The sequence below is a fragment of the Sceloporus undulatus genome, chromosome 8, assembly GCF_019175285.1.
Source record: "Sceloporus undulatus isolate JIND9_A2432 ecotype Alabama chromosome 8, SceUnd_v1.1, whole genome shotgun sequence".
NCBI lineage: Eukaryota > Metazoa > Chordata > Lepidosauria > Squamata > Phrynosomatidae > Sceloporus > Sceloporus undulatus.
The window spans coordinates 8,889,038-8,905,863 of record NC_056529.1 but is presented as its reverse complement, the minus strand read 5'-3'; the positions used below and the strand labels follow the sequence as shown (position 1 = coordinate 8,905,863).

The 16,826-nt window shown below is 44.2% G+C and overlaps 1 protein-coding gene across 3 annotated transcripts; it reads left to right on the top strand.

Moving 5' to 3' along the window:
- Window positions 1-866: 866 nt before the first annotated feature.
- TPPP3 (tubulin polymerization promoting protein family member 3) lies at window positions 867-13,720 on the top strand. Of its 3 annotated transcripts, none has more exons than XM_042438537.1 (5): window positions 867-1,020; window positions 7,464-7,527; window positions 10,039-10,232; window positions 11,723-11,876; window positions 12,652-13,720. In XM_042438537.1, the coding sequence occupies exons 3-5, from the start codon at window positions 10,045-10,047 to the stop codon at window positions 12,838-12,840; spliced, it is 531 nt and encodes a 176-aa protein (XP_042294471.1). In that variant the 5' UTR covers window positions 867-1,020; window positions 7,464-7,527; window positions 10,039-10,044; the 3' UTR covers window positions 12,841-13,720. The 3 variants fall into 3 exon arrangements, with proteins under 3 accessions (XP_042294471.1, XP_042294473.1, XP_042294472.1); XM_042438538.1 differs by lacking the exon at window positions 867-1,020 and adding an exon at window positions 6,944-7,048; XM_042438539.1 differs by lacking the exon at window positions 7,464-7,527.
- Window positions 13,721-16,826: the final 3,106 nt, after the last annotated feature.

Below are 16,826 nucleotides of genomic sequence, written 5' to 3'. Positions count from 1 at the left end.
ACCCTGCTTAGCTCCCAAGATCAGACAGGATCTGGTTATTTAGGCCCTTTTCTCATCTCATCAAGGATGCAAGGCAAAGCTGGGTAAAGAAAAGAGGAGGAATGCAAGGGGAGATTTGGACCTTGGGGTTCAGGGTACTGAGCAACATGTTTCCAAGCTGAAAACATTCATGTTGGCCATTTCACAAATACAAACAAAAATCCATCAGTGATACCTTTATTGGCCAACCAAATTGCACAATACACTTGTTGAAAGCTTTCAAAGCTCCATGGGCTTCTTCATCAGGCAAGATGTTACAAACATGGGAGGGAGGATTTGGATCTGCTTGGCAGGATCTTCCATAATGCTTAATATGATAGCCTTGTTTAAGTCTTTAAACCAGGGATCCCTAAACGGTGCCCTTTAAGGGATTTTGGACTTGAGCTCCCAGAAGCCTCAGCCATGTTGGCCAAGAGTTTGGGATTCTGGGAGCTCAAGCCCAAAATCCCTTAAAGGGCACAGTTTGGGGATCACTGCTTTAAACAGAGGCTGGATGGCCATCTTTCGGGGGTGCTTTGATAGTGAGTTCTTGCACAGCAGAATGGGGCTGGACTGGATGGCCCTTGGAGGTCTCTTCCAACTCTATGATTCTAAGCATTTAAAGGGGTGTCACATTGAGGATGGAGCAAGCTTCTTTTCTGCTGCTCCAGATAATAGGACATGGAGCAATGGATTCAAACTACAGGAAAAGAGATTCCACCTAAACACTACTGACTTCCCTGGCAATGGATCCAAGAGCTGTTGGACAGGGCCTCTGGCTCTTGGCCAGCTGTTGCTGTTGCTGCTGTTGCTGCAGGGAAGGGCGGTGCCCAGAGAGAGAGGTCTCTAAGCCTAGAGGCTCTTGCTCTGGGATGAGGATGATGCTGCAGTGTGTGTCCTTGAGGTCTCCATGGAGACGCCAATCAACAGCTGGACCTCGCCCAGGGATCTAGCGCTTGCAAGAGGTTAGAGAGGCACTGCAAGGCTGCAAGGCGAAGCCGGGTAAGGAAAAGAGGAGGAATGCAAGGGGGGATTTGGACCTGGGGGTTCAGGGTGCAGATTCGCAGGTGGGAGAGGGTCTGGGGAGTTCTGGTCCTTCTTTTCCCACAGTCACACCCATTGCACCCACTCAGCCCACTGGGTGGGAAAGAAAGGACTCCAGGAGCACTGGGGATGTTTAGCCTGGAGAAGAGAAGGTTAAGAGGTGATATGATAGCCCTGTTTAAATACTTGAAGGGATGTCATATTGAGGAGGGAGCAAGCTTGTTTTCTGCTGCTGCAGAGAAGAGGACCCGGAGCAATAGATGCAAGCTATATGAAAAGAGATTCCACCTCAACATTAGGAGGAACTTCCTGACAGTAAGGCAGTGGAACATACTGCCCTGGAGTGTGATGGGAGTCTTCTTCTTTGGTGGTTTTTAAACAGAAGCTTGAGTCAGGGATGTAGCCAGGGGGGGGGGGGCACTTAGTCTGGACCCCCCCTTCCTAAAATCCTGGCTACGTCCCTGCTTGGGTGGTCATCTCTTTGGATTGCTTTGATTATGTGTTCCTGCATGGCAGAATGGGTTTGGACTGGATCATTCTTGGGGTCACTCTGTTTGGCATTGGTCAGGCCTCACTTAGAATATTGCGTCTAGATTTGGGCAGCTCAATTCACAAAGGATGTTGAGAGGATGGAGTGTGTCCAGAGGAGGGCCACTAAAATGGTGAAGGGTCTGAAAAACATGCTTTTTGAGGAGAGTCTTAGGGAACTGGATGTGGTCTCTTCCAACTCTATGACTCTATGGCTTATGGCGACCTGAAGAAGAGATGGCGAAGAGGTGATATGAGAGCTCTCTTTAAATATTTGAAGGGATGTCACATTGAGGATGGAGCAAGCTTGTTTTCTGCTGATCCAGAGACTAGGACCCAGAACAATGGATGCAAGCTACAAGAAAAGAGATTCCACCTCAACATTAAGTGGATTTTCCGGAAATTAAGAGCTGTTTGACAGGGGAAGACACTCCTGCGGATTGTGGTTGAGTCTCCTCCTTTGGAAGTTTTTAAACATAGGCTTGATGGACATCTGTTGTGGTGCTTTGATTGTGAGTTCCTGCATGGCAGGGAGTTGAACTGAAGGTCCTTGGGGTCTCTTCCAACTCTAGGATTCTATGTTTTATGGCAACTCTAAGGGGAACCTAGCATAGGGCTTTCTTAACACGTTTCTTCAGAGCAGGGTTGCCATGGCCATCCCTTGAGGCTGTGACACTGTTTCATGGGGTTTTCTTGGCAAGGTTTCTTCCAAGGGTTGTTTGCTTGTTTTGCCCCTGAAGCTGAGAGTCTGTGACTTACCCAAAGTCACCCAGTAGGTTTTTCATGCTCAAGCGGGGAATCAAACCCTGTCCTCCAAGCTGGTACTCAAACCACTACCTCAAGCTGGCTTTCATCATAATTTTGTTTGTTGTTAATAGCTCTTGATCTTGTCCCATGGTGACCCTGTGGATGAGAGATCTCCAAGACTCCCTATCCTCCATTGCTCTGGTTCGTTCTTGCAACTTCATATCCATAACCTCATTAATGGAGTCTGTCAATCTACCACGCAACAACAGAAGTGAGGATATCTTAAAGCTAAATGAGAAAAGCATGGTTTCATTTGTTATATCTATGTTTTCCCCTCCATTTACTATTAAACAAGAGCTGTCTGTGTCCATGCACATCTGTGTATATGCATTATTTATCCCTTTCCATTCACGCTGTGATCTGAACAAAAGACCCACCCCACTTTCAAGCTGCAGTTTGTTACGGGAAGGAAGCTAATTCTCTTCCTCCTAGGCTTCATTTGAAATAAAATTAACCTCTGTTCATTAAATGGAATAATATCTCAGCATATTAGCTAGCTGAGTGCTTGCTCCTCAATGCATTCCAGCGCCCATTGGATGTTTTTTCTGAAATGTATAGAAATGTAATGTGGTGCCTATGGATTCCTGACCATTTCTAGGTATGGCCTTTGTTTGGATACATTTGTGGAGGGCGGCTGTCTTTGTCACTGGACCATGTACATCACCTTCAGGTATGTGGAAGAAAGATGGCATAAAAAATTAATAAAGGAAAATAAATGCACTGACTTGTTCTGAAATGAAATGAGTCACCCAGGTATACACAAATTCTGTATCTTCCCAGCTTTCCTTTCACAATGCCCTTTCCACAATAACATTCAGGCTCCCCCAAAGAGGCAAACTGCCGCTGAATGGCAGATGGAGGAATACCAGGGGTGCCACCCCACAACCCTGTCTTGTTCAGCCCAGCCTTGAAATGCACACATTTATTTTTAATCATTTATTAGCAATGTGTTCATGGCACTCCATAAAAGAGAATTTTCTGGGTAGCATGCCAACGTCGTTAAAAGATGCAATATAAGCAATAGAAAGATAATTATATAAACCAATGTATACAATCTACCACTGCAGGGATGGATGATTAAAATCAGTACAAATAGGTCTTAAAATTTTTAAAAGCCAAGGAATCTTATAATCCCAATAAAAGCCTCAGATATGTTCCACAGGTTGAGACTGGCTGGCAAGCCAGAACCAAAAACCATGTATTGAAGCAGATCTTGGGAAAAGTTATCTTTTGGCTCCCAGAATTCCACAGCTGGCATGTTGTGGGAATTATACCTTGGGGGAAAAAACCCTTTCAGCTGGGTTTGCAAACCATGGTTTGTGCTAACTGTGGTTTGGCACAGTGTTTGAATGATCAAGGTATGCCTATGGACATCCTCCTGCCACCAGAGGCTGGTGCACCTTTGAAGGAAAGATGGATTTAAAAAAGCTGACTGCTGCCAAGAAAAAAGGGAGGAAAGTAGACAGATCACCTCATTAACCCCGATTTGCCTCTTGTAACTTTGGAAGTTGAAAACCTGCCTTGTGTTATTTTAAAAACTACATGATGGATTTGGTGTGATGTCTGAGTAGAGTCAGGGTGTTGCATGAACATGCCTAGTGTTGCCAGTGCAGTGTGTGTATGTTTGTTTGTGTATGTATCCAAGACCTTTGGGAAGGGTGCAACTGGCCAACTGTGTGTAATGCTTGAGCTGGTTCTGCATTGTGATGAAAGAATCCCTACAATACTTGTTCGGTGCTTGAGCAAATACCTTGGGCAACTGCGGGAAAGCAGGAGAGAAGAAATGTTTTGAATAAATAGGAGGATTAAGAGCTGCTGCCCTCTACCTGGCCGCTTCACAGTTTTGGATGTCAATCATGTTTGCTGTGGCTACCATGGTGTTGTCTGCCATAAACATGGGCAGAATGAAGGGCATGCGAGTGCTCCAAAAAGTCAAAAGAGCATCTCTTGCCTTGACTATAAGGGGTCTCTGACAGCCAACTGAAGATAAAGTGACACAGTTTGGAAAAGCTGCTCTTTTGCTCTGCACCCTCTAGATACCAGTGCGAATTCTGGGAATTGTAATCCAAAAAATAACTTTCTCAAGCTCTGCCAAATTCTCAGAGAAATACAGGTGGGAGTCTCGATTGACTGCAAGACATGAAGCTACAGCCAGTCAGGAATCTTTTCTATTGCATAGCCAGTCAGGGCTCCCGTGATCATGTTGCTGAGTTTTTAGGGGCACAAACTTAATGTGTAAAGTGAGAATCAAATGTGAGATTACTAGAATCACAGAGCTGGAAGAGACCCCAAAGGCCATCCATTCCAACCCCATTCTGCCATGCAGGAACTCACAATCAAAACACCCCCAACAAATGACTATTAATCTCTGGAGCTGCAGAAAACAAGCTTGCTGCATCCTCGATGTGACATCCTTTCAATCCCTTAGTTACAACTGGATCTGCAAAAATATAATACAAAACGTAAGCTCTCCTTATCAGTATGTGTGGGGGGTTCTGTTCTTGATTCCCACCCCACCACCACTATAGATACTAAGTCCCGTGATTGTCAGTGGATGCACAACAATAATGGTGTGGGTCTACTGGCAGATGCTCCAATTCACAGATGGCTAGTCCACCAATACGGAGGGCTGACTGTATTGAGCATGATGAAGGTGACTTATATTTGTCAAGACCACAGCATATAGGGAGAGGACGTTTATCTCATACCTTGTCAGTTGTGATCTTGACAAAAATTGTCCCACTTTATGTGGTAATGCTGGGGTGGGGAGGGAGGCAGAAATCCCATTGGAGTCAAATGGCATTGCAATTTGGGAATGAAGAGTTCACCTTCCTTCCTCTGTGCCACATTAAAAATCCAGAATTTGTAAAATTAACTATGATGATCTGAAGGCAAACCTATCCTAGGGCTTTCTTGGCAAGTTTCCTCAGAGGGGTTTTGCCACTACCATCCTCTGAGGCTGAGAGAGTGGGACTTGTCCAAGGTCACCCAATGAGTTTTTATGCTCAAGCGGGGAACTGAACCCGGATCAACAAACCATTACACCAAAGTACATTTTGAAAGCTCTGAGATGGTATCTGTATATACACAGTCAGATTATTTGTTTCCCCAGCCCATTCTTGTTTCTCTATGAGGAGTATGCCTTAGGCTTGCAAGATCTAGTTTGTTTTTTATTTAAAAGCAAAACACAAACTGATTTATGAGGGCCAGACATACTTACATGTATGTGAAAATGAAAGAAAGGGACATTTCACTGCACAGTATGTATTCCTGTGCTGCAATGGTCCCAAATTTGCAGAAACAATCCCAGTTACTCCTCTGTCATCCCATTTTTCAACTGCATTTAAAATGTCCCAGTTTCTCTCCTCCCTTGGTCCTCAGCTTTCTTCAACTCCTACAGACTGAGTTCAAGGTGCAAAAATAGTTTGCACTCAGTTAATTCAGCAGAGGGAAAGGAGAGGCGAGACGAGAAAGTATTATATTGCTCTTCCTAGTAGGTTCAGGCAAAAGTAAACTGCTTTAGCGTCTCCTATCTTATGTATTCTTCTTCATTTGGCCATCTTGACCACATTCGGATGTTGCTTGGTCCAATTTCAGCTGTAAAAAATGGGAGAATATTCAAATGTGTGTATTTAATAGAGTTGTTTAGTTTAGCCCTGAATTGTGCTAGATAGTCCAGTGACAACGTTTTACTTGTAATGCAGCTGCTGTGGAAAAAAACCTCCGCAACAGATTACTCACTAGGGAATATTCAGGAAAAGAAAACATCCATTATTGAAAGGACTAGGCTATTAAACAGAGCTGTAGGATAGTAAGAGAAGACATAGGCGGCAGCCAACATTTCAGTCCTTAATATCATGTAGCATTATAACCTGGATGCCTGTAGGAAGCATGATTTATGAATTCTGTCTGTGGAATATTTGCAGTACATGCGGCCTATCATTAACAGATCGTTTCCAGTGATTGATTTAACCATACTGTATATTATTTCTTTTTTGTTCCCTCCCATCAGTAATATATTATTAACTTAAAATTACACAGAAGTAAACACAAGAAAAATGAAATGCAAAGAAACAATAATACTGTAAAAAAAGAGATTTGCACTATCACTTTCACTCAGGTCACGGATGGGATAAGGACGCTGGAACGATCCCGTCCCTGTGTGAAAATCTCCAATGACTGCAGGGTGGCCATGGATGCTGTTCCTTTTGTGGGAAGGGTGCAGGACCCCAACCGCATCAGGGCCCACTGGGGAGAAGGAGCTGCTTTCCAGGGGAGCTGTTATCTTCTGGGTCTGGCAGAGTTGCTGGTTGGAAGGGAAAGGGATTCAGTGGCCAGTCAGGGTTCCCAGGACCATGTCCCTGAGGGTTTAGGGGCACAAGCTTTATGTGCAAAGTGAGAATCAATCCAGATATGACTTGAAATCAGTCACTGCTGAGAAGAGGCTGGATTCCAGGGCTGGTGTGATGCTGTTGGCTCTGTGTGTGTGTGTGTGTGTGTGTGTGTGTGTGTGTGTGTGTGTAACTGAAAGGGGTGGAGGAAAAAAAGCAAGAGAGGCAGCAGCTCATTCATTGCAGCAGCAGCCGGCTTATTAGAAGTTGTTGGCCAAGAAAGCAGAAGTTGGGCAAGCCAGCGTTCATCGCGCAACAAGGTGACTCTCTTTCTCACTGGGTCAGCAGCCCTGCCAGGCATGGAAAGGGCTGATGGATGGCAGGAGCACCTCACCCCCACAACAGCAGGATGGCTTGGTTGGCAGAGGGGGGTGGCTGGGGTGTGTGCCAGGTAGCCTGGAGGTGACACCAAACCTAGTGATGCTAAGAGGGGAAACCGCTCAGACGAAAGGGCATGTGTGGATAAAGCAATCAGAGGATGAGGATGAGGGGAGAAAGTGGCACACACCTGGCATGCCAGAACCAACCAGTCCTGCCCATCAAAAACTTCTCCCCTCCAGCTCCATATTGAAGCTGCCTGGGAGCACCTGGCCACACACAGGATTATCCAGATTTGGAGGGGAAGGTGAGTTTTAAAAAATCAGACTAAAGCCCTCTGAACTGCATTCCCTGCAGATTCCCAGTGGATTCTGTGCAAATCTTCCAGAACGTCGTGTGAACTCATCACAGTGACCACTAGGTAGGTATGCGGGTTTTTTGTTTTTAGCATGTAGACAATCGCAGAGTAACGAGGTAATCTGAAAACAGGGTTAGAGGTTTGGGTCTGGATGTGGGAGACTCAGATTAGAATTGCAGATCAGCTGTAAAGTGACAACACGTTTACCATGATCAGCCCTCAGGGTTGCTGTAAGAATGATGCAAAGCCATATGTATTGATCTGATGGAAACTGGAACATAAGTGTGTAGCAAAGAATTGTCTTTAAAGTACAGAAGATAGACAGCTGTCTGTGCATTTATGAATGGGCATTCACACAAATCCCAGCATATATGACTGGGGACATGTTTAAGCTTAAAGCGTATAATGGCTCCCATATTTTGACCTACCTAGTGAAAAGTCAGGATCTGGATAACTGAATATTTCCTTGGTGGATACGCATTCAATGACATTTCTTACTGATGGAATGAATTAATTTGAACCAATAATATCATACAGCTGGGTTTTTTTTAATGTTAAGTGTAGCCCTTAAGCCAAAGGTTGGAAGAGTTACTTTTGTGGATCAGAACTCCTAGAATTCCTTTAGACAACCTTTTAGTTTACTGTTCCCATAATCTCCCAGCCAGAATGAGCAGTGACTTTTCTAGTCTCTGCCTGAAATGTAGAGGCATGCACAGGATGCTTTTCTTTCACCAGTAAATAACTATAGTTTTCACACTGGGATTAGAGGGCCAGCATGTGTAATGGTTAGAGCTGGGACTTGGGAGAGAAGCTGCACCTTCCCTCACAGTGTTTTTTCCCTCTCTCTCAACTTGACCTACTGTACAGGTTGCTCTGAGGATGGAGAGGATGAGAACCATGTATACTAATCTGACCTTGTTGGAGGAAAGGTCTGATGCATATGTACTCAATAAATAATAAATAAAGGCTTCCAAACAGGCCTGTCCTACTGTATATCTTTTCTTGGAAATTAATCACTGATGCTCATACTATGGAGATTATCAGAGAGGGGACAGACGCAAAACCCATCCGTGACAGTTATTGTGGAAAAGACATTCTCCCATGTTGCACTGATCCTGTCATGAACCTGTCAGTGAAGTGGAATTGCATTAACGGTTTCTTCCAAAATGAAGGACAAGGATAGGACAATTCCACTCCACTGAGGGAACAATGGCAGAATCAGTGCAATGTCATTTGAAAAGCTTTCGTGCAATTGCTGTCACTCATGCTTCCTGGACGAGACAATGACAGGATCAGTGCAACATTGTCTGAAAGTCCTTCCCATGATGGTGCAAGAAGGATAGGACAAGGACAGGAAAAGGATGGGACAAGGACGCCCCATCCCCCGTCTGATATTCCCCTTCGTGTTTGTGTCTAAACTTTTAATAAATGCTCGTGCCTTTACTGTAAAAGTCTAAACTTTAATAAATGCTCATGTCTGTACTGTAAAAGGAAACTTTATGTAGCTTTGTGTCCAGAGGCATGCCCATTTTCTTCCTTACACAGGTCCATGGAAATCTATGCGTTCTCATGTTCTCAACTATCAGTACCTTTTTGTATGTGGGATTTAAAGGTTTGAGGGTAATCTGCTCTTGCTTACAGTTGTGTACCCACACATATTTGCTGCAGGTATTTCCATGCATAGGAATGGCACAATTCCACCACTGTCTTCTTAAATCTGTGATTTCTAGTCTCCTTTTGTTCCTTTCCAGGAACGGTCTTGATCGACCAGAGAAGTTTTAAACAGAGAAATAAACTTACACACACGCGCGCACATACACAAAGAGACGAGTGTGTGTTTCTGCTGGTGTGAAGTATACATGCTAATCCTGCCATCCTCCCCACAGCAACAGCGTCCAAGGAGCACAACCCTCCCCTAGCAACTGTCACCAGGCAACACAAACTGTGGCCACCCCAGCAGCCAAGCCCACAAGCCTGTTTGTGTTTAGTGTCGGTCCGTAACTAAGGTGGACCTGGCAAACCCCCAGGTTGGCTGGTGCCCTAATAGCCTGCCCTTGGCATGGGTGGAGGCGGGCAGGGAGCCAGGAGAAGGGGAGAGCTAAGGGCACATGCCCATGAGAAACGGACAGCGTTTCCCAAGAGCAGTGCTTGCTAAACTACAGCTGGAGAAGAGTACTTAGGATCCCATGGACAGCCAAGAAGACAAACACATGGGTTCTTGGACAGAGACCAGGGCTCCCCTGGGAAGCAAAGATGCTCAAGTTGAGACTATCGTACTTTGGCCACATCATGAGAAGACATGGATCACTAGAAAAAACAATAATGCTAGAAATCATGATGCTACAGTTGCATAGTGCGGTGTGGCCCAGTGTCTTGCCCTTTGCAATGCTAGAAATCGGGGGACTGAAGGGAAATTTCTTCAGTGAATACAGATTGTTATTCTGGGAATCAGTACTATCTTTTTGCTGCTCCGCATAGCTAGCCCCATCCCTAGCCTTTAGAAAGCATGCGTATGGCTGCATGTTTAACCTCCGTTGCCTACATCTGAACCTTTGCTTCCTCTGTTGTTTACAGAGCATCATGGCAGAAAGCACAGACATGGCTTCATTGGAGGAGAGTTTCCGGAAATTTGCCATATATGGGGACACCAAAGCTACTGGCCAAGAAATGAATGGCAAGAACTGGGCGAAACTATGCAAAGACTGCAAAGTCATTGATGGCAAAGGGGTCACAGGCACCGATGTAGATATCGTCTTCACCAAGGTGAAGTAAGTATCTCTTCCTGTCCCATATCATAGAAGAAAGGTGAGTAAAGTGGTGGAACGATAGAAGACTTAGGGCTTATTCTTGGACTGCGACCAAGATTCCCCTAAACAGAGCTGTATAAAATTATCTGCAGTTTGAAGAAGGTTGATTCTTCCTCCCCAACCCCACATTAAATTTCCTAAACTAATTCACTGATCTTTTACCTTTTGACACAGGATGGTGGTAGTGAAATTCACTCATACTGTCTTCCCCCTCCCTGCCAAATAAAAAATGGAGAGAAAAAAATGAGAGAGAGAGAAGAAGAAAGAGAAGGAAAAGAAAAAGAAAAAAAGTAAATTGTTTCTGCTAGAAGCCTTTGGGAGCAGCAGTTTGCCTTTAAATCGGATGCCTCTCTGCATCATTTAGCATTAAAAAGTCCCAGTTTTTCAAATCTAGAAATAGACATCCAGTCACTTCATCTGGTTGTATTTTTTTTCCCTTGGCATTTTTAGCAGACTGCAGAAGGTTTTAATGGAAGAAAAAATTGTCCCTAGTTCTGTCCCAGTTGCCCATCCTTTCACAAGCTTATGTTTCTGCTCCAAATAATAGCTTCAAAAACAAGCAAACAGACAAAACAATATTATGTCAGTGCCAGCTTTAGTTTGGCACTGCTGTGTAGCACATCTGTGCTTCTGGGGCAATGGCTCATGCTTTGCTCAGTGGTGCTGTCGCTGTTTGATTCAGCAATATTTGCTTTTGCATTGTTTTGTACTGCTTTTGTACTGTTTATGGGCAACTTTTTTTTAACCGTAAGAGGGTGGCATGAGAGAGAATGAGCCCACCTGTTTGCACTTTGACACTGCAATGAAAAGTTGGTTGTTTTGCAGACTAATCTCTTGTGTCCTAATCCTAGTCCACAATCCTAAATCACCACAACATAACATAAATATCTGCTGGTGGAGTTACACCAGGCTAGCACTGCTCAAGTCCCATACAGGAGAGCAACACTGAACAATGCATGTTCAGAAATGGGCCCTGATGCCCAATGTGCGATGCGTAATGATGGGCACAGATGAATGCCCTCTTCTTGTGCATCCAGATGTGAAAGAGTTCCATATGTGTTTTTCTTATTTCTCCTTTTAACTTATTAGGGTTACCATATCCCCTCCTTTTCCCAGACGTGTCCACTTTTTTAGAGCTAAAATGTCTATCCACAGTAGAGAAAGGGAAAAGGAACACAAAATTGCTGTTATTTAAATACAATGAAGGTTAAGAATATTTCTAGCAACAATCATCACAGCTTATTTAGTATAGCTTTTTAAAGCGAGTGTCCTCATAGCAATTGGTAGTTTGAAGTAGTTGATGTGCGTCATTGCTTTTTGGTTTATGGTTTACTTTTCAAAATATAGTAACCCTAAATTTATTCATTTCAACACTAGTCTTAAAAGGTTTATTATGAGCTCATGCAGCGAAGGCAGCCAACTCTGAGCCCTTTGCGCCCCTTCTATTCCAGGGGGAAGACGGCCAGAGTCATAAACTACGAGGAATTCAAAAAGGCTTTGGAAGAGCTGGCCCCAAAGAGGTTTAAGGACAAAGGCAAGGAAGAAGCCTACGAATCTATCTGCCAGCTGGTAGCAGGCAAAGAGCCAGCCAATGTGGGAGTCACCGTGAGTAGATGCTGCGGAGATCGGGGCTAAGAAGCTGGGCATGTTATGTCTAGAACTGGGACTTGGAACTGTTGCCAAGCTGATTTGGATAACCTGTTGTAGTTGCTATTATTATTATTATTATTATTATTATTATTATTATTATTATTATTATTATTTTCTTATATCCCATCTTCACCCCATTATAGGGACCCAAGGCAGCGAACAGCAGATTTATAACAATACAAATTTAAAAACAATACCTCGTTAAAATGTATAAATATAAAATTTAAAAAAACAGTTAAACCATTTAAAAAGTTAAAACGGTTAGGAATTAAAATAGAATATCTTAAAAACACAAACCTCAAACATTATAGTAGTAGTAGTAGTAATAGTAGTTGTAGTAATAATAATACAGTTGGCCCTCCATATCCGCAGATTCTTTATCCACAGCTTGAAAATATTTTTGACAATACAAATTCCAAAAAGCAAACTTTGATTTTGCAATTTTAGATAGAGGACACTATTTTACTATGCCATTGTATTTAGTGAGACTTGAGCATCTATGGATTTTGGTATCCATAATCCTGGAACCAAACCCCATTGGACACTAAGGACCCACTGTATACTAATTTCAGGAGCAGAGAAGGTCAAGAGGACAAAAGGCTTTTAGGACGGGATGGTCACCGATGGTTTGAATGTATTTATTAATTTAATTTAATTTATTTATAGTGTGGTGGGCCATCAAAGAAAGAATAGCTCTGAGCCTCCCTTGTGTTTTTCTTTCCGTCGGCAGAAAGCCAAGTCCGTGGGGGCTGTGGAGAGACTCACGGACACGTCCAAGTACACGGGCTCCCACAAGGAACGCTTTGACGAGAGCGGCAAGGGCAAAGGCAAGAGCGGGCGGGAGAACATCGTGGACAACAGCGGCTACGTGTCAGCCTACAAGCACGCCGGCACTTACGACTCCAAAGTGAAGAAATAGGAGCAACCACCTCCTTCTCATATCTGTTTGGAGAGGGGCCACCCCAATGAGATGCCTGCCATTTGGGGGTTCAGCTTTTGTTAGGCCTGCTCCAGCCTTGGAGATATTGCTGGGAGGGGTGCCTGCCCCCAGGAGGTCGATGTGGCTGTGGCCCAGTCTGGCCATGTGTTCACCTCCCAATGTTATGCAAAGTCAGACTTATATCTACTACACTTTCCTGCAACACACTCCACAAAAAGCTTTATTACCTCAGATCCCCTTCCCTTGCCTTAGCCTGCCCTCTTCTGCTTCTGAAGCTTCACCCCATGTCCCTGCTCCGTTCATTAGTCTGAAAGATGAGCGTTCCAAATGACAAAAAAGCTTCATGTGTTGAATTTCTGTCTGCCTGCAGCTGTTAAACGTGCTGAGCTTTTGTCAAGGAGACAAGATGGAGGTCTTACCTGGGTTTCTGCAGGTATCTCATACTGCTCTTCCCAACTCACTAACCACTTATGGGGGTTTCCTTCTCTCCTTGTGGCAGCCTTCTCCAGCCTTCTGCCCTCCAGCAGGGATGTAGCCAGGGGGGGGGGTCTGGGGGGCCGGGCCCCCCCCCTCCCATTAGAAAAATGAATGGTGTGTGCTGCTGCGCCGCCGCACTCAAGCCCCATTATAATGGTGGCACTTAGTCTGGAACCCCCCCTTCCTAAAATCCTAGCTATGTCCCTGCCTCCAGATTTGCTGGAGAACAACTCTTATCACCTCCAGCTGCCACTGGCTGGGCATCTCAGGAGGGCACACATCTGGAGGGCATCAGGTTGGAAAGGAGTGCCCTTTGGGCATCATTTCTCTGCTTCTGAACTGTATTTTTAAAAGCTGTATATAAATAAAGTGCTAATTATAATCCTTGTGTCAAGGCAGCTGCTCCCTGTTAGGCAGGGGCTTTATTACACTGGGAAAAGCGGGGATTTAAGCAGGCATTTAAGCATGGCTCCTCTTCATCTTGGAGATGAAGGGTGCCACAAGGTCCAGTGCTATTCAACTTTGTCAACGACTTGGATGAAAGAATAGAGGGCATGCTTATCAAATTTACAGAGGGCTGGGACCCCTTCACACACACCCTTTTGCTCCACTTTCACTCCATTTTCTCTTCCTCTAAATCTGATTTCAGCCTGGGAAAGCTTCCATTCAGTCATTTCCAGTTGGGGAGGCTTCCTAACACTCTTGGCACATACAAGCTAACTTCCCCAATTCTAGCAGTGTTCTGTTTCTTCCGGCAAAGTGTTGCTGGTATCTCCCCTCCTGATGTCCCTGTATTTTTCCAAACTGAGAGAGACATGCCATCTGAGCAGTTTTATGGCCAGTGTGGAATTCCTTGCTTGCAATGATGGGGATGGCTTCCTGCCAGGGCTCTCAGAATCTGTGTGGCCCTATCGCTCAGCCATTGATTTTTTAATGGCCTTGTTGCTATTTCTCCCCTCACATTTGTCTCTTTTTATCACTTCTCCTTGCACTGGTTCCCATATACTCTTGCTTGCCTCTCTTAGTTATTAGTCCTCCTGGTAGGAATGCCAGGCAGCTGTAATAGGTCCTGCCCAGGCCAGCTGACATGGCTGCTCACCTGCTGCTTGCCTTCAAGTGGAAAATATGAATATCATTCTCCTGTAGCAAGAAGGACTTCTTGGCATAGAAATTCAAGGTAATATATGTCCATTTGCCAAGTCCTGTAAAATGCGGAAGGAGGCAAGTTCATGCCTTCTCCTTGTCACAATTTGGCAGGGACAGTGCCTATTAATCTTCTGTTGTCCCATTTTTCAGAGATCTTTAAAATGACCCCATTTCCATGTCCTTCCTCTCATTCCCCCCTTTTGTTCTCAGCTTACTTCGATTGCTGCAAAGTGCACAAGTAGTTTCCATTCTTCAAGGCCTGGATGCCAGAGTCTGGATAGGCTCTTGAAAAGGTACTTTTGAGACCACTGTATTCACCATGTTGGGTATGGGCTCATGGAACCGGACAGTCCATAAAACATTTCCACTATGGAAAAGGGTAGCGGTGGCTGGACCACTGACTCAAGAGCAATCAACATGACAGCTCTGTTGGCAAGATCTCAATAGCCAGAGGCAGAGCACAGATGTTTGCCAGCAATCCATGCTACTCATCCAATTTTCTCCAGGTATGCAATATCAGTTGGGGAGTGCTCCAAGTGTCCCAGTGTGGCAGGGACAGCCCCTATTATGGGGCAGGGATACCAATATGCAGATGGCTAGTTGCTGATATGGTGGGCTCATTGTAGAAGCATTAGGGATGGAGCAGCTCCACTGGAGAATAGAGGTGGGCGTGAACTATGAGATGAACTGGACATGGACAGGACAAAGAGAGGCTAGGAGTTTTCACATCACAATAAACCATGGTTTATCCTGAGTTCTGAATACAGGATAATAAAACATATAGCCCTATGTGCCTGTTCACATCACCAAATATAACCATACATGTTCTGAATCTGGAAAATGTATACAGCTAATGAAGGTCTACTATACAGGAAAAGAGATTCCACCTCAACATTAGGAAGAACTTCCTGACAGTAAGATCTGTTCACTAGTCGAAGAGTCTCCTTTTTTGGAGGTTTTTAAACAGAGGTTGGATGGCCATCTTTCAGGGGCGCTTTGATTGTGAGTTCTTGCATGGCAGAATAGGGTTGGACTGGATGACCCTTCAGGTCTCTTCCAAGTCTTTGATTCTCCTTTTTATCTATGCTACAGCAAGTCCGTGGAAGTGTTGCTTACATAGGCAATCTGCCCTCCAGATGTTTTGTACTATAGTCCACCATAATTCTCAACTGTTGTCCAGGGCGCACAAAACAAGAACATCTGGAGAGCACCTGGTTGTCTACCCTTTAGCAAAGGGAACAGAATATTTGGCTCTCCAGATGTTTGGTCAAAGGAAGGATGACCGGACAAGTAGTCCAAAAACATATGGAAAGTCACACAGCCACATATGGAAAGATATCTCGGCTTTTGTTGGGCCTGCCAAAATCTTTTCACTTTTAACAATAAAAATAACCATTATGTGAACTGGCCAAATCACATAATAATTTAAATCAGGCGCCAACTTAGTATAAATTAGGGGAATAAATGTCCTTACCTACATTTAGGACAACAAATGTATTTACGAAGGCAAGACATCAGACTCTCAATTTCTGTGTTGAGAAGCAGACTTCGGCCAGAAAGTCCTTCTCTACAAGAATACTAGGCATCAGCCAAACTCTTACTCTGCCGCCAAAAGAACAAGAAAGAACCACCCTAATCTCTCTGAGGATGCACTTCCAAAGTGTGGGAGCAGCCACCAAGAAAACTTGGTCCTGGGTTTCCATCCAAAGTGCTTGTGAAGGCAGTGGCAGAGACAGGAAGGCCTCCCTTGGAAGTCCCTGAAACCTGTGCTTGCCAAAGTGAGTATCCAAAAAGCAGGAGAAACAAGACCTTGAACATGTTTAAGAAAAAGTGTCATCATGCACAACCAGAAACTGATGGAAAGACGACAACAAGAAGAGCAGACAACATTGCCATCTGCTGGGGCAAAGAATTTGTTTAAACATTGGATGCACTTTTGATATCTATGCTTGGTAAGGAATGATATGTTCTCACCCATGAATGGCCTTGGAACTGGAACGATCCAAATGTTGAACAGCGTAGGACAAGACAAAGGCTCCCTGTAGGTTTATGCCTTCCTCACCGATAATGCAGCTGCAACATTTATCAGTAGAGTAAATATTTAAAACCCAGCAGCAATCTGTTAAATTACTGAAGCGTACAGAGAATAAAAAGATACTCAAAACGTATACAGAATTTTTATCTGATGAAAGCTGAACAGTGAAGAAAGCTGATAGAGGAAGAAAGTGTTCCTGGAGAAGAGTTCTGCAGATGGATATTACATTAAATACAATGGTGTAGTAAAATGATGATGTCTCTTATATATCACTTAGCAAATTCGAGGTTTGCTTTTTGGAATTTAT

Excerpts from the sequence above, each read along its gene's own strand:
- TPPP3 (XM_042438539.1), top strand. The coding sequence starts at position 10,045 with ATGGCAGAAAGCACAGACATGGCTTCATTGGAGGAGAGTTTCCGGAAA. Across the intron at positions 10,233-11,722 it reads ATCGTCTTCACCAAGGTGAA|GGGGAAGACGGCCAGAGTCA; the intron begins GTAAGTATCTCT and ends CTTCTATTCCAG. Across the intron at positions 11,877-12,651 it reads CAGCCAATGTGGGAGTCACC|AAAGCCAAGTCCGTGGGGGC; the intron begins GTGAGTAGATGC and ends TTCCGTCGGCAG.